Here is a 21,443-nt window from a genome sequence, read left to right as displayed (position 1 = left end):
CGTGGGAGCAGCCCTGCCAGGGACAGAGGGGCACAAACACCTGCTGGGAACAAGCTCTTTTATTCAGACTGCCTGCAGGAATTAGTAACTTGCTTTCATTATTCACTATATCAATGCTGAAATAGTCCCTCAGGACAGGAGAGGGTCTTGATTCCACATCCAGGTGCATCCTTGGTGCAGGAGCATTGTGTGCTGAACAGGCAGTGTGGGTCCCTGCTGCTGGCAGAGCAGGAAGGGTCCTGCCAGAGGCAGCATCACAAATGGTAGTCTTTTCCCTTTGGAGAACCGTAAAAACTGGAGTGAAACTGCAAAATCAATCTGGAGGCCCTTGCTAACTGTCCTTCCAGCAAGGCCACCCTCCAGGGAGAATTGTGCCTGCCCAGCTCATCACAGCTTCTCCAGCCTCTGTGGCTTTTGGGGCAAGCAGCAGCACAAAAAGGCCATATCAAGACCTAAGGCACCTGCTGGAGCTGCCCCTAAAGCAGTGGGATTTCCTGTGTATCTGCCAGGGACTGGCCAGGGCTGAAGGCCTTCACACAGGCCTGTCCTCTCCAGGGTGAGCACCATCCTTCGTATCACATCCCACAACCTCCACGGAGAAACCGCCCGTGTCCACCTCGATGCTGTGGATGCTGAAGTTGCCCAGTCCCTAGAAAAATAAAAGAGTCACTGGTTGGGACAGGAGCCAGCAAGGGACCTGTTCTCACCTCCGAGGTCCCAGGGAGGGCACTGGGACAACCAGCCATCACATCCCACGCATGGTGGGGCGAGATGCTCCTCGTGCTCTCTTACATAAAGCTCCTGCAAACCGCCCGTGACAGTGAACCTCCCCAGAGCTCACACCTCACCTCGGTGCCAGCGAGGAGCTGCTGCAAAGCCTCTCTTTGCCGCGGGGCTTTGGTTAAGACGTAAAGGAAGCCACCACCGCCGGCCCCGGCCAAGCACTGCCCGTGGACGTGGGGCCGGAGAGCGTCCATCATGTGCCCCACGGCCAGCGGCTCACACCCAGGGGCCATGACCTTCTTCTGCTGCCAGTAGCGGTCCAGACACTTGCCAATGAGAGGCAGGTCACCTGAAGGGAAGGGGAGATTGCAAATTACTTGTCTCTGCTCCTCGCCCGAAGGGCACAAACCTGTCTCTGCCTCTCCTGCTCAGCACAAGCTAAATTCTGCCTTCTCCTCTCCCCCAGTTCCTCCCAGCTCTGCCTGCCGAGCAGGCAAGCCCAGCCCTGTCATGTTGCTGTTTATTTTTAATCCTCCACAGGGGGAGGATTTGCTTGCTTTAATGCTCTGGCTTCCTCTCCACAGCATCCCAGCAGCCAAGTGAACCCACTGCACAGGCCAGGAATGGCCCTCAGCCCTATCACCAATGGCTCACAGAAAATCAGCCAGACTCAGCACGTCTAACCCTCTCTTCCTCAAAAATCTTCGCTCAAGCCTGAATTTTGGGGCGTTGCCTGGTGAGGGTGTGTCTGGGGGAGGATTTGAGACTTTTGCAGCTGCAAGAGCCTGCACCCATCGGCCTTTGCCCCCTCCAGGACTGCACAGTCTCGCCCCAGGAAGTTTGTGTTTCTTCAGCTGTTAAAAGGGCTGGCTTGGCACAGGGAAGGGGATTCACACCTTGCCTCAAGGCCTGGGCACACTCCTCAGCGTTGCTCACCAGCGCATCAGTGTTTTGCACGATGGAGGGCAGCCTGGCGTACCAGTTCCTCACCACGTCCTGCAAGAGGCCAGAATGTCCCTGTCACCATCCCCCTGGCTTCAGCAGCACCTGGGGATGTAATGCTGCACCCACAGCCTTGGGTGTCAGCTCCCACTGGGGTGGCAAAGCTGTACACCAGTGAAGGGGACAGGTGCCAAAGGCCACAGGGGGAGCAGAGGCCAGAGCCTGTGACACCCAGGGGCACCCAGGCATTACCTGGAGCAGGTTGCGGGCCAGGCGAGTCTTCCCCGTGTACACCAGCAGCAAGTGATCACTGAGGGTCTGGGTAAAACCGTCAGGCACCAGGATCTGCTCCACTTCCACCCTGAGGGGCAACTGGGCCTTCGACCTTCCGATTTTGATGCCAGGGACGAGCCCACCAACCTGGTCCTGCCAACCACCACCTGCAGGGCAGAGGGTCGTCAGCAGCTGCTGGGACCCCCCACCCCATGGGCCAGCTGCTCCCCCAGGCAGCTCACTACCTGTCGTGAGCCTCTGCTCCAGGTGCAGCACGGCGTGGATGAGGGACTTGGTGCTGGCAGCCTTCCCAGCCGCCCGGTACAGCGATGCCATCACTGCTCCTGCCAGGATGCTGCTGGTGCCTGCAGGGAGCCCAGGCAGGCAGTGAGGCACTGTGTGTACCCTAAGGGTGGGGAGCAGCAAGGGGGATGCCCCATCCTGGTGCTGGTGACTCTCTGGCGCAGGAGGGACTGCCCAGCCCTTTCCTTGCAGACTTACCCAGGCCAGACCCGTGGGGCAGCGTGGACCAGGTGTGCACTTCGAAGCCACTCCCAAAATTCTCCATCAGCTGGACCCGCAAGGGTTTCCGTGAGGGGAACTGCACGACCTGGGTGCAGATGAAGGCAGCTTTGAGCAAGGCTCCTGAAAACAAGAGGAGGTAAAGCTGATGCCTGCTGTGCTACCTGCTGCCTCATCCCATTGTCCCCAAAAACTCTTGCACTAAGAGGTCATGGCAGGTGCAGAGCTGGACTGTGCAGGTGGGGACACCTCACCTGGTGCATGTGGCTGGCAGTAATCCTGTAGGTGCTCCAGCTCCTGGCACACCAGCTCTGTCACCGCCTGGCTCGGTGGGGCCCCGCTGAGGCTGACGAGGCGCAGCTCCGGCGCGGGGATGCGCCGCACCCGGGCACCGATGGGCCGACACCCGTCCACCAGCACTGCCACGTCCACCACAGCCCCCCCGTGCTCATAGGTGATGGGGGGGGTGTCACTCCAGCCACCTGCCACGGCTCAGCATCAGCCCCCTGGGGCACCCCAACTCCTTTTTCCCCAGCACCACAGAGGTGAGACACGGATCATCTGACTGGGGGGGACGCACTCACCAGAGAGGTCCAGGCGGGCCGGACAAGCCACCTGCACCCAGTGCCCCAAGGGTGGCAGCTCTGCCTGCCCCACGGTGACAAACTGGCACGAGGACATCACCGCCTGCCGGACCAGGATTTGCTCGGCCCCCTCGTAATGCCGAGCCGCTCTCACCAGCAGAGCCGGCCTGGGATGAGAGGGGTGCTGAGCCCACTGCCACATCTCCATGACTGCACTGGTGCCTGGGGCAGGGCGGCTGCTGCTTGCCAGCCCCAGCCTCACCGGCTCATCCATTTCTGCCGCTCGGCAGCCAGCTCCCGGACACCGCTGGCAATGTCCCCGCGCTCCAGGCACCCAAAGGCCGAGGCCCACTCCCTGTTGGCAGCAGGGCCGCTCCGCAAGCCCCCTTCCCCTCGTGCCATGCAGCCCAGGACCTCGGCGATGCAGGCGAGTGCTCGCGCTGCAACACCAGCGTCACCAGCCGTGGAGGCAACTAGAAAATAGAATTAAAAGAGGCTGCAGATCACTCCAAACCAGCCCACTTCTGCCATAAGCGGGCTCCAGGGGAGCGGGACTCAGATGGCTTGTGCCCACGCAGGCTTGTTGGATGCCCTGTGGGTGCACCCCCATGGGTTCCTGCAATAGATGTGGTCACTGAAGGGGGCGGGGATAGACAGATATAGATAGCCAGAGATGCAGCTCGTGTGAGTCCAGCTTACCTTCATCCAGTGTGCCCAGCACGGCCTCATGGTAGCCCTCATGGACAGCACTACGGGCCAGTGGCAGGAGGCTGCTGTCCTGGCGCCCCAGCAGCACCCGCCACACCTTGCGCTGGCCCTGCAGGAAGAAAAGGGCCTGGCGGGTGCCCAGCTCCGCCGCCGTGTCCAGGCAGGGCAGCAGCTCCTGCCAGGACATGCGCCAGGCCGTCCGCCAGCGTGCCAGCCGCTCACCCGCCCCCGCGGCCGGGGCCAGCAGCCACAGCACGTCCTGCAGCCCCAGCGCCTCGCAGGCGTGCAGCACCGGGAACAGCCGCGCGCTCAGCAGGCAGCGGCTCCTCCGCGGCGTCTCGGCATCCCAAAGGTCCCCTTCCCTGATGGAGGGAGAGCTCATCAGCACTGCCCTGCGGCTCGAGAACACCTTCCAGGAGGGGAGCGGGGATTCAGGATGGGTTGGGGTGGCTGTGACACCTCCCACTGCAGCTATCCCCATGGGAGCTGGGTCTCCTGTCCCATCCTGGCACGCGGCACCTACCGTATGCCAGTGCGTTGGAAAAACTCAGGCCAGGGCACGTTCAGGTAGGTGGCCTCTTCCACAGGGCTCTGCAGGGGCACAGAGGGGCCGGTTACCCCTTGGCTTCGAGGGGAGCCTCGCGCCCCCTCGCCATCCCCGCACCTGCCAGTCGTCGAGGCGGCCGGTGAGAGTGAACACACGGCAGGGCAGGTCACGCAGCCGGACGTGGTGGCCCTGCAGGACAGTGTCACGCAGGGGACAGCCCCGCAGGGCTGGGGAGGAGTCTGCGGCAAGGCCTGAGAGGAGGCAGCCAGGACCGATCTCCAGGGGACCCTGAGGAAGAAGCAGCAGAGCATGGAGTGGCATGGCTTGCCCCCAAACCAGAGCCAAATCCTGATCTTGGAAGGAGACAACCACCCTGGGAGATAAGCTGGAGCCAGCATGAGGCAGGTGGCAGAGGGACGTAATTTGCTTTGTCACAGGGCTGTGAGGACATGAACTACAGAAATCCAGGTCTCTCAGCCATAACTGAGCCCTCAAGGAGAGAGTCTGCCCTGGTCCCCAGGGAGGGACAGCCCAGAGGTGACAGCCTTCTCCCCTTGGTTGTGGAGGTTGACAGCCACCAGCCAAAAGGCAGCCCTGAAGAGGAAGGGTGCCCTAAATCTCACAGCTGTGGCTCCCCTATCCTAGCCAGCACCACATCACCCTGCTGCCCTTTCAGTGCACTGGGAGCTCAGGGTCATTCCCACCATAGTCACGTACCTGGAGGTGACAGTGCTGGATGACACTGCCGGCTGCCAGCCCCACGGCTCCTTCCAGCAGGCAGTTGGTGACTGAAGAGCCATCCTCCAGGAGACAGGGTTGCTGCCGAGGGCACAGAGGCACGTGGGACCGGGGGCCAGGCACACAGCCCAGAGCAACCCCCAGAAAACATGCATGAGCAAGGCTGGGGGTGGAAGGGGTGGAAGCACATACATCCACGTGGGAATGGGCTGTCTTGCAGAAGCGGAGGTGACTGGCAGAGCCAGGCAGGAGAGTCAGGCTGCGGATGTGGTCACTTGCAGAGGTGGTCATGTAGTCATAGGACGCATCAGGGATGCAGGCTGAGGGAGGCAGGAGAGATTTCAGCACGCCAGCAAACGATGTGGGTGTGTTTGACACCCCCATGAGCCCAGGACAGGCTGAACATCCCCAGCTGAAGGGGTGGGGAGAGAAGACTGGGGACCTGCTGTTGTGGGGAGACACAGAGAGTTGCCAGGCCCTGACCACCCCATCTTTCCATACACAGGGGAAGAGGGCCCAGGGATGGGTCACATCACACACACTCACCACAGCACTGAATCACAGAATGGCTGGGGTTGAAAGGGACCTTAAAGATCATCTAGTTTCAACCCCATGGCAGGGACACCTTCCACTAGAAGGTGGAAGGAAGCACTCACCCATGCTAAGAGGGAAGCCACGGAGAGCTGTCCACAGCACGGAGCGGGCGCTCCTCACACTGGCATCGCTGCCACCTTTCACAAAATCCTCCTCTGTCATCCCCCCTGCCATGCTCAGCACGATGTCAAAAAAGAGGGAGAGCTGGGGAGAGAAGGGACTTGTCAGGTGCAGCCACCCTGACCCCCACCCTACTACTGGGTGCTCCCTCCCACCATTTCTCCCACCCAAATCTGGTGCTGTGGGTGCAAATAGACCCTACAGAGATGCCCAGAAGAGGCACCCATGTGGCAAGGGGTCCCATCCCCCGTGGAGGGACTGTCACCTGGATGGGAGGTGCCCCTGAGTCCAGCCCCATGTAGGTACAGGCATCCAGAGGAGGGATGACGTGGGTGGCCAGAAGCTGCTCAGCAGCGTCCGAGGAGAAGAAAACAATCCCACAGACCTGTCAGGGCACAGCAGGGCTGAGGCTGCAGTTGTGGTGACACAAGGGATGGTGCTGGCAGGGTCACCAATGCCCACGTCATGCTGTACCAGTGGGACGGTGCCATCAGGCCCTGCACACTGCTGGATCCGGGCCTCTGTGCCTTTGTAGATGATGTCCTGCACCAGCCCCTGCGAGTGAGACCACCCCAATGAGCTCCTCAGGGAGCCCCAAGCCAAGCAGCCACAGCAGTGCTGGGACCGCAGCAGCCAAGGGATGAAGGGGTAGGGACCTCCAAGGAACGTCCCTTGAAGGGTGAGCTGCCACCGACCTGCTCATCGGCGAGGTAGACCCCGTGGTTCCTGGCATACACTGGGCTCCCGGGCACCGCGATCACTCTGACGCCCTGGAAGCCATCCCAGCTGATCCCTGGGGAGAAGGATAGAGACCAGTGCCCACTGAGGCAGTGCACATACCCACACTGTGCACAGCTGCCTGAAAACTGGGCCCACAGCAGAGGAGGTGACATCAGCATCGAGCCTGGGCCACCTTACAGGTGCTGCTGACCACACACGGGACAGGAATGCTCAAGCACCCACACCCTCATGGGAGCACAGTGTGGGCTGAACCAGCTGTGCTGCTGGCTGAGAACCCTGTCCCAGGCCAAAGCAAAAGCTGGAAGCAAGGCTAATATTCACTGACCTGGTGTGGAGGGTACGGTGAGGAGCATGTCGGTGCTGCAGACCCAGACGCCGGGCGGGGAGCCCACACAGAGCTGCTGAGAGAAGGGCCACGTGCCCAGGGATGGCAGGGAAGGGGCCCGGCCCTCGCAGGGCACCCAGCACCCCTCCTACCATTCTGGGAGCTGAACCCACCCCCAGAGCCCCATCCCCAGGCCACACAGACCCGGTGTGTCATGGTCCCCAGCAGGCTGTCCAGGTTGCAGACCAGCGCCTCGGCCGGGGCGCCGGGCTCCTCCGCGGGCAGGCAGGTGAAGGCGCGGCCGCAGTCGTCGAAGGAGAAGTCGCGACCCTGGTGGGACGGAGAACGTGGCGGGGTCAGCGGGAGGGAGCGGGGGCAACGCGGGGCCCCACGCCGGGCTGCAGGTCGGCTCTCACCATGTGTAGGATGAGGATGCGGGCGTCCCTCAGCACGTCAGCGGTCACCACCTGGCAGGGGACAGTCGGGACAGTCGGCGGGGACGGCACAGACACTCCCCTCCCTTCCAGCTCCCCCGAGGCTGCCAGCCACCTTACCGTGCAGCCGGCGCGGGCGCTGAGGTGCTCGGCCGCCACCAGCAAGGCGTTCAGGGTGGCACCGCCGCTGCCCAGGCGGGCCCAGGGGTCCTCCACGGCCAGGAGCAGCGCGGGGGGGCGCGGGCCCAGGGCGCCCCGCAGCCGCCGCACCTCCAGCTCTGCCAAGCGAGAGGCGGGCGCCGCTGAGAGCCAGTCCCCGCCGCCCCGCCGCGGCGGGCAGGGAGGGAGGGAGGGCGCCCGCCCCGCCGCTTGCCTCGCTGCAGGGCGGACACGGCACCCTGGCCGCGCCGGCAGGTGAGGAGAAGCGCGCTCCACTCCGCCGCCATGGCCGCCGCCGCCATGGCCGCCCCCGCCCCGCCGCCGCGGGCCCTGCTGGGAGCTTTAGTCCAGCCCCCGCTGCCGCTGAGGGGCGCTGGGCGAGGAAGGACTACAACTCCCAGAGTGCACTGCGCGGCCGGGCACGGGCCGCTTAAAGGCACAGCGCACTCCGGTGCTGCTCCCCCAAGCTTCCCCCTCCCCCAAAATCCGCCTCCCCCCTCTCGCCACCCCGGGGGACTTGCAAAGGGGGAATGGGGGTCTTAGTGTTTTCTGACCTAAAATGGGTCCCGGCGCCGGCGCGCACCCCTAAGCGCCCTCGATCATCCCTGTCACGAGCCTGCCCGGACTCAGCCCGGCTCCTCGCAGGGATCTCGGCAACGAGGGGATGGGCGCGGGTGTCGGTACCCAGTGGGGGTCAGGGCGGGTACTTGATGGGTGCTGGGGTGCGATCGAGGTCGGTACTGGGGGATGCCGGTGCGGCGGAGCGGGTACCGTGGTGGATAACAAGGGGTGGGTACTGGGGTACCGATATCCCGGGCTGGGGACCAGGTAGGTACCGGAGACACCTGAGAGCCGGGTGGGTACCGGGGATGCCAGTGCGCCCGGTGGGTACCGAGGTAGGTACCAGGGTGGGTACCTGGGATGCTGGTGCGCCGGGTGCGTACAGGGATGGGAACCGAGGTCGGTACCGCAGTGGGTACCGGACTGGGTACCGGGAGTGTGCAGGGTGATACGGATGCGCCGGGTGGGTACTGGGGTGGATGGATCCCGGTGGATGAGTACCGGGGGCTGAGTACAGGGGATGCCGATATGCCGTTAACTCGGGCTGGGGGTGCCGATGTGCCGGGGTGAGTACCGGGCCGGGATCCCGGAGATCCCAGCGCGGCGGGTGGGCGCAGGCGGTCCCGCTCGCCTCCTACAAGTCCCACAAGCCCCTCCGGGAGGCCAAGGACTACATCTCCCAGGCTGCCGGGGCCGGCCCCCCGCCCCGCACGGCACGGCACGGCCCCGCACGGCGCGGAGGGCGGTGGCGGCGGCGCCCGGGTGAGCCCGGCGGCGGGGCCGTGCCGGAGCTGAGCCAGGTACCGCGGCGGGGACGGGCCCAGGGGGGGAGTGCGGGCACGGCTCGGCTCGGCTGGGCTCGGCTCGGGGCACCGGTGCCGGGGAGGCGGCGGGGATGGCGGGCTGCGGCGGGGGAGCCTGACCGGGAGCGCCCCGGTGCTGCGGGCTGGTCCTGGGGCTGGGGGCTGGCCCCGGGGAGCATCCACACGGGGTGCGTTGAGTTCAGCCCCGGCGTGATGGTCGCCGTTGTTGGCCCCGCTCCTCGGTGCAGGTCCCGGTGCTGGCGGCCGGTCCCGCTGCTGGGAGCACCCACCCGGGATGCGGTGGGTGCTGAATAGCCCCGGGAGGATGCGCTGCCCTGGGGTGCTGGCCTCGAATCTGGGTGCAGGTGCGGGTCCTGGGTGCTGGTCTCGGTGCGGGGTGCTGGCCGCCGGGAGGATCCACCCGGGATGCAATGGGTTCGCACCCGTGAGGTTGCGCTGGCCCGAAGTGCTGGCCCGGGCCCTGCGGTGCTGGCCCCGGGGAGGATGCGCTGACCCCGTCCGCGGGCTGCAGCTCCAGGGTGCTGCCCGGGAGGATGCACTCATACCGGGGAGGATGCTGGCCCTGGCAGGGGGGTCGGGGCTGGGGCTCATGGAGCTGCTTCCCTCCAGCCGAGTGCCCCGGGATACTGTGGGCAGAGCTGGGGTGGCCACAGAGGGGACCGCGGTGGGAGGGCTGTTTGCGGGTGACCCCGGTCCTCACCAGTGCCAGTGTGAGGTCCCTCAGCAGCAGCGTGACACATGGCTGCGTGACACACGGCGTCCATTGCATAGGTAGTGGCAGCCAGGATTTCACAACCAGCCTGAGCGTCCCTGGGGACAGGGTAGGAAACTGTGTCACGGAGCAGGGGATGTCCCTTGCCTGCTTCTGTTTGTGTGTGGGGCACCAGCACGGGCATTGGTGTGAGATCTCGTTGGTGTGCCTGTCCCAGTGTTTTGTGGTGTTTCCCTGGCTGAGGCACGGCTGCCAGAGTGGAATTGGTGCCAGAGCCTGGATTTCAGGGCCTGGTGATGCAAGGGGTCCCCACACGTGCCAGGGGCTTGGGTGCTCCTGGCGCAGGGGAAAGGCAAGGTTTTGCTCAGGCTCCAGCTGCAGAGTCAGAGCACTTATCCCAAAGCTCCCAAATATTTCCCTGGAGCAAGGGCTTCCCATCCCAGCAGGAGAATTTTTAGGGGGGAGGACATCACTCCGGCAGCGTGCAAGCTCAGACTGGAGGAAGGGCCGCGTCCCCTCCTGCTGCCAACAATCATAACACGTGGCCGGGGGGAACCAAATCACACCAAACCCCCAAAACTTGCTGAGATTCCCTCCAGGAAGACGCGTGGGCTGATGGAGGCAGTTTTGCCCCGCATTATCTGGGGCTCGCCCGTTTCCAGCCCTGAGTGGCCAAGGCGGTGAGAGCCGACGGGAAGTTCCTCAGCGCTTTGGGCTTGGTTTTCCTTGTTCTTCTCCTTCCATCAGAGCCAGAGGTCGCGGCGGCAGCGGGGAAGCTCGGGCTGGGGGAGATTGCCTTGCCCGCCGCCCCCAACCCCACCCCAGCCGCGCGCGTGCCCGTCTGTCTGTCTGTCTGTCTGTCCCCATGTGGCAGCGAGCGGCGGCCCCGCTGCCGGTTGTGTGCGGCAGCTGCCTGTCAGAAGCGTTTCCCTCTCCTCCGAGGAGCTCATGGCGGTTCTCGGGGCGCGCTCCGCTCGCCGCCCACGCCTCGCCGGCGCCGGAGGCAGGCGGGGAGAGCCCCGGCAGTCGCACGCTGGGGGAACCGCTTGGATTTTCATGCCCCAACAAGCCCCAAACTGCCGCTTTTTCGGTGGAGGGCTCTGGCGGTGCCGAGGGAGCGATGGTTTCGCTGCGGGCTCTCGGCACGCCCGATGCTGCCCAGCTCGGCACACCGAGGTCCCGGCAGCTCCACGGCTTTCCTCTGCTCCCGCTGCATTAAATTCTTGCACAAGTGCGAAATGCGAATCGCTCTCTTGGCCGGCTTCAGTGCTTCTTCGTGAGCCGGGATTTATCAGAGCCCGCTGGACCCCGGGGGCTTGGGATGTGGTGGGAGAGGCTGGGAACCTCCTCTCCCTGCCCTGCTGGGCTCCACGCTGCCCTCCGGGACACCTCCTGGCTTCATGTCGCTCTTTGCCGTCGGTATCTTCCATAAGCTTTTTTTCTTGGAAAATGCAAGAGATTTAGGTCCCAGCTCTATGGCAAAGTTCCCAAAGATACCCCCAAAACTGCACCTGGATAAGGGGTAAATATATACAAAAATTTATATCACCTATCTGTATATCTGCACTGTGATATATGGATTTTTTTTTTCTTACTGGAGGGGTAGTTCAGTGCTGGGGATCTAAAATAACCCCCTCAACAACCGCTCTCGGGAAACCAGAACAAGCTGCAGTCACTTTGCTCCGGGTGCCACCATGTCCCCACCAAAGGACTTTTGATCTGCAGCAGTAATTGGGCTAATTAGGAAGCTGCAAATGCTCCCCCTTCTCCCCAGGTGTCTGAGCAGAGCCCCAGCTAGCAGAGATAAGTCAGGGGCCCTCGCCAGTGGAACTGCTCTAATTTTACATTTAATGGGAGTCCCTGGCTGTAACTGGGCTGTGCTGGGATTGATGGCCTCTGGCCTGGGAGGCCCATAACTTCCCTGTGATGAAATCTCATAGGTACAATTTCCCTAATGACATCAAAGGCCTCTGGGTGTTGCCTGCAGGCAGAGCAAACCTGGGCTGGTTTACCCACAGTGTGAGCCAAGTTTGCAGTTCTCAGCTCGGTCTGTGCCCCGAGGGGGAGAGAGGGTGGCTGTGGGTCACAGCACCCATTAACCAGCCCTCGAGAGCCAAAGGAGAGCCTTTGGTTTTCCACTGCCTCCCAGCCTCGGTGCTGATGAGACCCACGGTGGAGGAAAGGAAAGTGCAGTGGTGCCCCCTGTCCCTGCTCGCCTTCCCTGGGCAAAGGGCAACAAACGACAGCAGCAGCAGCAGCACCTCCCTGGTGCAGCATCCACCCATCCCACACTCCTGCACATATTTTCCTGGTGAGGCAGAAGGCACAAATCTAAAGGGCCCAAGCTGGTAAAACGAGCAGTGGTGGTGGAGGGAGAGTGGTTCCTTCCCGGCAGCCAGCGGGGACACTCGGGGTGCTGCCGGCGGCTCGCGGGGTGCTGCGGTGATGGATTGGGAGCAGGGGCCCTGCCCGTCCTGGGGAGCACGTCTGTGGTGTGGCCACGTCCTTGCAGGCACCTGAGGAGGGAGGGAGACTGATTCAGGGGTGTCTGTGGGATGCAGCCCTGCTGCACCAGGCAGGGAGGGGGACACAGACCAGGCAGATTGTGCTGATCCCAGTCTGCGGCTGTGGGAGGGTGAGATGGAAGTGTGGCTGGCAGCGGGCAGCCGGCTCCCCTTGGAGCCAGATGGCTTTGCACGGGGAGAGTGCCCACCCAGCATGGCCCCATCAGGCAGCACAGGGTGCTGGAGCTGATGTAGTTCCCCAAGGGTTCCCACTGCAGTTGAGCCGAGGGGCTTGGGATGCTGCTGAACCAGTCCCTGCAAGACCCATCCACCAGCAAGGGTGGGAGCCTTCTATTCTGAGCTTTCCCACTGCTGGCACTCCCCTGTGCCCCCAAATCCCATAGGAAATGGCCTCAGCGAGGCTGGCTCCATCCCAGCTCCGTGCTGGGGATTTGGTCTCCACGCTTGTTCCTGGCCTTATCCCAGCGCTGAGGGACAAACCCAAAATAACCCCTCCAGAGGCCAGGAACAAGGAAAGGCTGGAATTGCTGCTCTTGGCAACCAGGGGTGCAAGTAGGGTTTAAAACATGGGAAACCCAATTAACTTGGCTCCATTAGCTGATTGAGCTGGCTGATAAGAGTATGATTAATTAAAAGGATGAAGAATAAGTTACCAGGTCTTCTCTGCTGTCGGGATGTGGCAACGGCTTAATGCATGAAATTGGCTTCTTCTCTTAATACCTGGTGCTCAGCTACTACTGGCCATCGGTCCTGCATGGCACTGATCCACAGCAGGGAGAAACATCCTTGTGCCAACACCGGGTCTGCTCCCTGCTCCTCTCCCATCCAGCTTCTAGGGACGAAAAAAAATTCACGGGGAAAATATAATCCCCCTGGATGGGCAGTGCAGGAGAGAACTTTCTTCATTACCTGTGCTGTTCTCGCCAGCTCTTGGTCTGGCTCTGGAAGCCCTGTGATGCAGAGGGACAGGGTATGGTCCCTTCCAGGCTAACAGGAGCTGACGTGGAGGCAAATGTTCCTCAGTGCTCTGCCCGCGGGGCTGCAACCTCCAGCGGCGCTCGGGCCTGGCAAGAAAGGAAATTAGAACAGTTTTATACATTTTTGTGATAATCCAGCTCGCTGAAGTTGGGTCTGAGACAAGGACAGGTCACCACTCGGTGTTTCTGCCTGGGGCTGAAGGAGGTGGGAGAAGACTCAGCTCACATCCACTCCTTCCCTGTCAAAACCCCCCAGCCCTAACTCTCAGTTATTCCATCATGACAGCAGGAGAGATGCTGGGCTGGTCCAAGGGGTCCCTGTGTGCTTCCCCCTCTTCCACCTGCAAGAGCCATGCACTGCTCTGGCACCCTGTCAGTGGTTTGGTGGTGGCAGAAGTGATGTCCCTGCACAGGGGCCATGGGATGGGTGGCACCTGGTCACCTGCATCTCCTGAGGAATTCCGGGGGAATTTTCAGCCCCGTCACCCCTGGGAAGAGCAGCAATTGGTGCGGGCAGTGCTGCCCCTGCTCCTCCACTCCCCTCCTCTCCCTGCCCCAAACAAGGTGACATCCCATCTCCCAGTGACATCTCCTTCCTGTGCCCACCCTGCCGTTTACCAGCATGGAAATTGGTGCCAACAACTTCAGGATATCTTAGAAACGAGCAAACAAAGGCAAGAAGACCTAAAGACGCTGGGTGGGGATGTGCCTGGTGGCATTACAGCTGATGGGGAAGGGACAGGCATCCTCCAGGCCCTGGGGCTGTCGGTCACATCACTCCAGCACTTGTCCTGAAATGAAGGATTACATGATTGGAAAAAACCATCCAGCTGTAAAAGCAGCAGAGCAATTTGCTGGGACCTTTTAATAACCTCGTTTCATTATCTCCTGCAATCAAAGAGAAACTTGTGTTTGATGAGCACAGGGTACCCAGGAGACAATTTAGGATCCTGGGGATGAATTTGGGAGTGGAAGGGTATTTAGTGGCATGGCTGGGTTGCTGGGCTTACTCACCACAGGAGAAATCCTGAAATCCCTTGTTATTTTAAGAAGGAAACATCAAAAATCTGGTGCAAAGTGCTCCTGCAGGGGGGTTTTATTTGTGGAGGCGGGTTGGGTTAGGGTTGGGCAGGGAGGGCATGGAAATTGCTGGGGTACATGTGGATGTGTGGGTGCCCTGTGCCTGCTGGGGGCTGTAAGGACCAGTGCAGATGGAAATAGCTGCCAGCTCCTGCTAGGAAAATGATGACTCAAACCAGCCGCTGGGATTTAAGGCTTCTTTAACCGCGCATGAGCTGGGCTGGAGGGGGGGGTTCCCCCCGCTGTGGTCGGGGGCAGTTCCGGGAGGCCCCGGGTCGGGGGGGACCAGCACAAAATGTGCTCCAGATGCTGCCAGGGCTGGGATGCATCAGGCAGGACCAGGCTGTGCTGGGGAGCCGGAAAGGGATTTCCCCCTTTTCACCAGGAACAAAAATAACACAAGCACACGTGATAGCTCATTTCCTTTAGCCTTTAAAAAGCCCCGTGGGATGGTGAGCGGCGGGAGCAGGGGAAGGGGATCTGCCCATCCTGCCTGGCGTCCCCTGCCACGTCGCAGCTGAAAAAAAGCACGAAATTAGCCTTTTACCTCCAAATCCTTCCAGTGTTGTGCATTTAGGGGGGGAATATGCCTTTGTACTGGCTTTATCCCAAACTCCCCTGTATGAAAAACAACCACCCTGCTTTTCCCTCTGGCAGCAACCCAAGGAACTCGTTGCAGTCACTTCTGGACATGTGTGTGGCATGTAGTTGTGTTTAAATGCCTCCCCCAGAGCCTGGGAAAGGACTTGGACTGGGATGTGCCCTTGGTTTTTGGCTCTTTCCTTTAAAGACTGTCACCACTTGAACAAATATTTGACAGGGGGTTAAGGATTTGGGCAGGAGGCATCCATGCAATGGGCTGGAGGAGACTTTGGGGTCCATGGTCTCCCCCCATCCCAAGGAGTTTTTTGGGAGCTGCAGCAGTCTCTGTCCCTTGTAAGAAAACCAGCGTCTTCCAGAGGATGTTTTTCCCAGGGAAGAGGCATCCTGGTGCCTGCTAGCTCCTAATTAGTCCTGCCAGCCTCATGCTGGCCTAGCTGGGGCCAGGGCTGGGCTGTGGAGATGATGCCACTGCAGGGTTTGGCCTTGGGGAGGGGGTCATCCTCTCCCCAAAAAAGGCCTGGAGGGGAGGTCACATCATTCCTCTGAGATGTTGGATCCTGTCCCAGCTCAATAACTGGGCTGAAAGGGGATTTTCAGCCTTTTTTTTTTAATTTGGCCAAGGAAGGGGATCTGGCTTTGCCTTCCCCCCGGCTCGGGGGGCTTGGCCGCCCCTCTCGTCCCTGCCCGGGCGCAGGCGCCGGCACCTCTGCCCTGGCTATTTTTACCCGCCGGGATCACGAGCGAGCGGGTGACCTTCCCTGAGGGATGCTGCCACTCGGGGCGGGGGGACAGTCCCAGCGCTGGTCCCCGGGGTGCCCGTCAGGCTGCGGAACAGTCGCTTCCCGGGTGTCTCGGCGGCGGCAGCAGCCGGCGAGGAGGGTTTTGGAGGGGCTGCTCATGGCGTGATAGAGAAGGAGGATTGAGCCTACAGAAAGGAGCCCCTTGTTCGGCTCGGTAGGCGAGTTCGTGGCTGAGCCTTTGTCTGGCAGGGACAGGGAGGGCACGGCCCGGGAGCTGCGGGGGTTTCCCCGGCACAGACAGCAGTGCCGGCACCTCGGCTCCCTTCGCACCGTGCGCCGGCTTGTCCCCTTTGGGGATGGCTCGTACCCTGTGCCAGGGATGGCCCGGGAGCCGTTTCCTCGCGTTCAGTGGGGAATAAACTCCTGAGCCCCCGGCGCCCTCCTCCAGCTCTGCCGGCTCTATCGCCGCCCCGTGACCCGCTGTCCCCTCCTTCCCGCTCCAGGCCGGTGTCGTGGTGGCCGCGTTCCCGAGCCAGGAGCTGCGGGCCCGGTGCCAGCGGATCAGCTAAACCCGGGGATGACGAGCACCGTGGCAGCTGAGCGCCAGCCGGGGCCGGGACCCGGAGGAGCCGCCGGGACGCGGTGCCGCGGCTGAGCCCGGCGAGCCGAGTCGTGCCCGAGCCCCGCGGCCGGGGCCAGCAGCAGATGCTCCCTACCTGGCACTCGGAGCCACCGGGGGCCCTCGCCGCGGCTGAACAACGCGGATGGAAAGCTGCAGCCCAGCAGGTAGGAGCCCGGTGCGGTGGGTCACGGGGGGCTCTCCATCACCCCCCACCCCACTGGCACCGCAGGGAGTTAAAGCTGTCGTTCCCGCAGGGAGCCTTGCTGGCCGGCTGACACCATCCCGCGCCCTATGCCCGCGCCCTGTGCCGGAGCGGGCGCCGTCCCCGGCTCAGCCACCCGCCGACCATGAAGTGCTCCTTGCGCTTCTGCTTCCTCTCGACCGCCTTCCTGCTCGTCTTCGTCATGTCCCTCCTCTTCACCTACTCCCACCACAGCATCGCCTACCTGGACCCCGGCGGGCTGGGCGGCATCCACCGGGTGAAGCTGGTGCCCGGCTACGCCGGAATGCAGCGGCTCAGCAAGGCGGGGCCGTACCCCCGGGGCTGCGCCTGCCGCCGCTGCCCCGCCGAGGAGCCCGGGGCCACCGACTGGTTTGACGGGCGCTATGACGGCAGCGTGTCCCCGGTGTGGACCAAGGAGAACATGGACCTGCCGCCCGATGTGCAGAGGTGGTGGATGGTGAGCACAGGGATGGGAATGCTGTGATGTGCTCTGGCACGGGGGTCACTGGCTGATGCCCCCCTGCCTTCCTTCCCTCCCTGCAGATGCTGCAGCCCCAATTCAAGTCCCAAAACACTCACGAGGTCCTGAGCAAGCTCTTCCAGATCGTGCCAGGAGAGGATCCCTACCGCTCCCGTGACCCGCGGCGCTGCCGCCGCTGTGCCGTGGTCGGCAACTCAGGCAACCTGCGTGGCTCCGGTTACGGGCCGGAGATCGACGGGCACGACTTCGTCATGAGGTGAGGGAGGGTCGGGGGGCACTGCCCACCCCCAGCCCCACGGGCAGCACAAGATGCTGGCACCTCCAGGTGCTGGGATGGGTGGGAGTGGGTCCAGCCCTGCCACCTCCCCTGGGCTGGCTGGGGGGGACCCTCATGTCATCCCGGCGCTCTGAGCATCAGCAGGCTGGGAAACTGCTCCTTGGCAGCATTCAGCAGCTCACGGGGGACATCCGTGTCACCTGCAAGGCACGGGGTGGCTGGGAGGGTGGTGTGACCTTCCCGGCTCTCTCCCCAGGATGAACCAGGCCCCCACAGTGGGTTTTGAGGGCGACGTGGGTGGTCGGACCACACACCACTTCATGTACCCCGAGAGTGCCAAGAACCTGCCCGCCAACGTCAGCTTCGTGCTGGTGCCCTTCAAAACCCTGGACTTGCTCTGGATCGCCAGTGCCCTCTCCACTGGCCAGATCAGGTTGTAAGTACCCAGTGGGCACCAGCAGCACCAGGCTGGTGACTCACCTACCTTGGAAACAGCTCCCCTGGGAGCAGTGGGAGTTCACTGGTTCCTCCCTCCCAGAGCATCCCTTGGCAGCTCAGGCTGGAGATGGGGCTGTGGGACCCCTGAGAGCTCACCTGCCTTTCCTCTTTTCCCAGCACATACGCACCTGTGAAGCCTTTTCTGCGTGTGGACAAAGAAAAGGTACGGGGGGCTCATCCCCACAATGCCATGAGCACCTATTTGGCCACAGCCCCTGTTACCCCATCAGCCCCCAGGGCTACCAGTGCTCCTTCCTGGGGTGCCAGTGCTGACAGGGGCATGGCTGGGGCTCCAGCACTAACCCCAGCCCGTCCTCCCAGGTACAGATCTACAATCCTGCCTTCTTCAAGTACATCCACGACCGCTGGACGGAGCACCACGGGCGCTATCCCTCCACTGGCATGCTGGTGCTCTTCTTCGCCCTCCACGTCTGCGACGAGGTAGGTGATGGCTCCTTCAGCTCCCAGCTGGCACGGGGTGGGTTTGCTGGGATCCTGAACCTTGCAGGGTTAAGGAGGGAGGTGGATTCTTTGGGTCCAACCGCAGCAGCATTCACTTGCTCTGGTTGCCTGACACCACGGTGATGGGCACCCTTGAGGGGTGGGAAGGCTGTGCAGGGAGACAGGGAGGAGAAAAATCACCCTGGCATTGCATCAGGTGCCCAGACAAGGGGGTCCCCCAGCCTGGGGATGAGTTCTGGCTCACTCCCTTCCTTGCCCCTGCAGGTGAACGTCTTTGGGTTCGGCGCTGACAGCCGGGGGAACTGGCATCACTACTGGGAGAACAACCGCTACGCGGGGGAGTTCAGGAAGACGGGGGTGCACGATGCCGACTTCGAGGCGCACATCATCGACATGCTGGCCAAAACCAGCAAGATCGAGGTTTACCGGGGCAACTGAGGGCTGTCCTGCCCCTGGCTCCCTGCTCTGCCGGGTCCTGCTGCCTGCGGGGGCAGAGGGCGAGGGTCTCCCCAGTGGCCTCGGGCTACGAACACCAGTCGGGCAGTTCCGCGCCACCGACGGAGCCACCCCGGAGATATTTGGTGCCTCCAGCAGCCAATCAGGTTCAGAGCTAAAGGAGACTTTTTGCTTTTTTTTTTTTAATAATTATTATTATTATTATTATTAAGAAACCCAGCTGAGAAAGGATTTATAGACACAATCAGCGACTGACCAGGCGGCGGGGGCGGCCGCCTCGCATCTCTACAGTCAAACCAAATGCTGCTCTTTTTAAAACAAGACAACCCCCCACCCCGAAGCTGGGTGACTTTGGGGAACCCCTCGAGCACCAGCGTCTGGGCCGAGGGGGCCGAGGGAGCCGTGGCGGCTGCGCAGCCTCACCAGTGGAACTGGCTGCTTCTTTTTTCCTCTATTTTGGGTTTTTGTTGTGGTTTTTTTTTTTTCCCACCTGGGGCAGCCGATGCCTGGTTTCTCCAGAGAAGGCTCCCAGCAGAGGCAGGTCCCAGCACATGGATCCGTGGTGGGGAGCTGGCAGCTGCAGGAAGCCGATCATGGGTGGTGATCACTGGCACAGCCGGGCTGAGAGATGAAGAGGAACCCTGACTTCAACACCCAGGATCCCTGCTCCTCTACCCGAGGACTGAGGAAGGATATGACAGATTTTGGGAGCGACTGTGCAGGAGGCAGCAGCTCAGAAACCCACAGGAGCAGCAGCCCAGTCCCTCTGGCTGGGCTCTGCGAGCGGTTGCAGGATTCACAAGGCTGTGGGATGCAGCAGGGTCAAGGAGACAGGATTTCCTTCGCTTTCAGGCTGGGAAAAAACAGATTAGAGATAGCTTTAGAGGGTGATTGAACTGTGCTTTTGCTTTTGTGTTGCTCTAAAGAGCTGTGGTGAGAAGCTGAAATCCCAAAGTCTGCTCCATTTGCGAGGGTGGTACTTGGTTTAGACCAGTCTGATACAGCTGGTGCCCTCAGGGTCCCCAGGGCTTCCCAGGCTGGACAGGCATGAGACAGGGAGATGCTGAATGAAACTGCCCCCCCAGAGGTGTCATTAAAACCACTTTTCTTTGAGTCAGTCAGATGGGTGGGGGTTTTTTTTTGGTTTGTGGGTTTTTGGTTTTTTTGGTTTTTTTTTTTAGGAGGTGCTGGAAAGCTCAAGAAAAAGGCAATCATGGAAAAGGTCCCCCAGAGAGGGACCCTCCACCTGTGCAGCCGGTGCCAAGAGTGGGGTGGGGGCTGTGGGGTTGTGCCCAGCTGGGGAAGCCCTGCCCACACTGCCTGGCTGTAATAGTTGTTTAAGGAACAATCACCATAGGGGTTTTTTGGGCTTTGAGGATTTTTACCCTTTTGTGTCTGGCTTTTCTGTAGCAGCCTCTTACCTGTTTCTCTGCTTCAGTTTGGTTGTTTTTCAGGGTTTTCTTCTCATTTTTTCTTTGAGGTTTCTCTCTGCAATCATCAAACACCAGGGTGTGGGTTGGTCACCTGGAGCAGGCACTCAGGAGCCCCTGGGCTGGGGAAATTCAGCTTTTCTGTCCACAGGGCTTTAAACCCTTGAGTTTTGTGGTGGGTTTTGGTAGGTGTGGAGCTGCCCCACCGCTGGCAGCCCCGAGCCCCAGGGCACAGAGGCAGCTGGCAGCGAGCCCTGCTCTCCACCTTCCTGGGTGGCTTTTTAGTTTTTGTTTTGTCTGGTTTTTTACGGGGAAGAAAAGTAAAAACCACAAAACCACAAGCAACAACGAGTGCCTTGACCATCTCCCATGGGCCACGCCAGGCTGTGCCCACTCCCGTGCCAGCAGCAGGGACTTGGCCAATGTATCTGGCAGTCGTACCCACCTCCCTCCTCACACCAGGCTGGATCTTAGTTGGGAAGAGAGGGGCACATCCAGGCCGCTATACTGGTGGCTAGAAAGGCCAAATCTAGTGTGATGAGGCCAGACCAGCTGCTGTTAGAGCTGAGCAGGGCCCGGCCTGACAATCACAGGGCAAGTGGAGGCACTGGGTGCCAAGCCCGGGTACCAAACCCTGCAGCAGCACAGTGCTGGCACCTGGCAAAGGGCATGTTCACAGCTCGGGGCTGCCCTGACAGTAATTTTTTTTTTTTTTGCTAACTTCCTTCCCCTACCCCCTCTTTTTTTGTTGTTGTTGTTTTAATTATTATATTATTATGATGATGTTTTATTTAAGCTGTCCCACCAGGACTGGCGAGCACTCGCGTTCCCCGGGCAGGGCCGCAGGCAGGAGCACACGCGGCCGGCGCACCACTGTACTGTACATAGAGGAGATGTAGGCAGAGGCTACGGGCAGGGGGGCAGGCAGGGAGGGGGTGCCCAGGCTTGCCCACCTGGCAAAGGTTAGTCTGCATCACGCGGTGCCTGATCCGAGCACCCGTCACCTCCCGCCCCGCCGGGACCGGGAGAGAGACCAGTGCTCTGAGCTAGGGCTGGGAGCAGGCGGGCAGCTCAGCCCGTAGCCTCTGTGTACATGGGTACTTCTGCACACAACTGTCTTAAAACAACTGTTTTTTTTAAAGGTAAATAAAAACCATGCATCAAATCTGCTTGGGGGTTTTCGTCTGGTAGCCCTGACTGCTGTGCTTTTGCCTGCACCCAAACCCGGGCACTGGAGGGGTCACGAGAGGAGGGAAAGGGAATGAGAAGGTTGGTGGGGCCCAGGTGCTCTGCTCTCCCCTCCTCTCCTGGGCCAGACATCAGGCACCATCTGTGGGTAACCCCCTCCACTGGGGCAGGAGCAGAGCCTGGCCCCACACTGGCCTGGGTGCCCAGCAGCAGAGCCCTGGCACAAACCCTCCAGCCAGACCCCCGTGGTTGGTGATGGCACTGCTCACCCAGACCCCACACTCATGTCCCAACCCCCCTGGACCCAAAAACAGAGGCCCTGGACCAACACAGCCCATGTCCTTGAGCCCCAGAAGAGCAGAGGGAAGGACACG

The 21,443-nt window shown here is 61.5% G+C and overlaps 3 protein-coding genes across 3 annotated transcripts; 1 reads left to right on the top strand and 2 right to left on the bottom strand.

The window, feature by feature from the left end:
• Window positions 1–44: 44 nt before the first annotated feature.
• On the bottom strand, window positions 45–9,338 carry FCSK (fucose kinase). The gene is made up of 24 exons (XM_032701517.1): window positions 8,546–9,338; window positions 8,379–8,441; window positions 7,372–7,649; window positions 7,234–7,284; window positions 7,022–7,147; window positions 6,818–6,890; window positions 6,447–6,544; window positions 6,226–6,306; window positions 6,017–6,136; window positions 5,694–5,835; window positions 5,230–5,357; window positions 5,017–5,118; window positions 4,417–4,587; window positions 4,276–4,343; window positions 3,744–4,114; window positions 3,307–3,517; window positions 3,045–3,211; window positions 2,715–2,942; window positions 2,440–2,583; window positions 2,184–2,303; window positions 1,918–2,105; window positions 1,620–1,719; window positions 849–1,072; window positions 45–649 (listed from the first exon to the last, which is right to left on the bottom strand). Exons 1-24 carry the CDS (start codon window positions 9,336–9,338, stop codon window positions 533–535), a joined length of 4,164 nt encoding a protein of 1,387 aa, XP_032557408.1. The 3' UTR covers window positions 45–532.
• Window positions 8,737–21,046, top strand: ST3GAL2 (ST3 beta-galactoside alpha-2,3-sialyltransferase 2). The gene is made up of 8 exons (XM_032701395.1): window positions 8,737–8,771; window positions 15,936–16,218; window positions 16,309–16,734; window positions 16,821–17,014; window positions 17,292–17,471; window positions 17,651–17,696; window positions 17,855–17,974; window positions 18,260–21,046. Exons 3-8 carry the CDS (start codon window positions 16,402–16,404, stop codon window positions 18,431–18,433), a joined length of 1,047 nt encoding a protein of 348 aa, XP_032557286.1. The 5' UTR covers window positions 8,737–8,771; window positions 15,936–16,218; window positions 16,309–16,401; the 3' UTR covers window positions 18,434–21,046.
• Window positions 10,251–13,209, bottom strand: LOC116793571. The gene is made up of 3 exons (XM_032701516.1): window positions 12,942–13,209; window positions 11,842–12,023; window positions 10,251–10,943 (listed from the first exon to the last, which is right to left on the bottom strand). Exons 1-3 carry the CDS (start codon window positions 13,129–13,131, stop codon window positions 10,251–10,253), a joined length of 1,065 nt encoding a protein of 354 aa, XP_032557407.1. The 5' UTR covers window positions 13,132–13,209.
• Window positions 21,047–21,443: the final 397 nt, after the last annotated feature.

The sequence above is a fragment of the Chiroxiphia lanceolata genome, chromosome 13, assembly GCF_009829145.1.
Source record: "Chiroxiphia lanceolata isolate bChiLan1 chromosome 13, bChiLan1.pri, whole genome shotgun sequence".
Taxonomy (NCBI): Eukaryota; Metazoa; Chordata; class Aves; order Passeriformes; family Pipridae; genus Chiroxiphia; species Chiroxiphia lanceolata.
This window is presented reverse-complemented; position numbering and strand designations above follow the sequence as displayed.

Coding starts and splice junctions, on each gene's coding strand:
- FCSK (XM_032701517.1), bottom strand. CDS start 9,338: ATGAGTGCATCCTCCCGGGCAGCACCCTGGAGCTGCAGCCCGCGGACG. Junction 6,891..7,021: donor TGGGGACCATGACACACCGG/GTCTGTGTGGCC, acceptor TTCTCTCAGCAG/CTCTGTGTGGGCTCCCCGCC. Junction 4,588..5,016: donor TCCAGCACTGTCACCTCCAG/GTACGTGACTAT, acceptor CTTCTTCCTCAG/GGTCCCCTGGAGATCGGTCC.
- LOC116793571 (XM_032701516.1), bottom strand. CDS start 13,131: ATGTATAAAACTGTTCTAATTTCCTTTCTTGCCAGGCCCGAGCGCCGC. Junction 12,024..12,941: donor AGCTGGCGAGAACAGCACAG/GTAATGAAGAAA, acceptor CTCCCTCCTCAG/GTGCCTGCAAGGACGTGGCC. Junction 10,944..11,841: donor TTTTACCAGCTTGGGCCCTT/TAGATTTGTGCC, acceptor TTCCAAGAAAAA/AAGCTTATGGAAGATACCGA.
- ST3GAL2 (XM_032701395.1), top strand. CDS start 16,402: ATGAAGTGCTCCTTGCGCTTCTGCTTCCTCTCGACCGCCTTCCTGCTC. Junction 16,735..16,820: donor ATGTGCAGAGGTGGTGGATG/GTGAGCACAGGG, acceptor CCCTCCCTGCAG/ATGCTGCAGCCCCAATTCAA. Junction 17,697..17,854: donor TGCGTGTGGACAAAGAAAAG/GTACGGGGGGCT, acceptor CCGTCCTCCCAG/GTACAGATCTACAATCCTGC.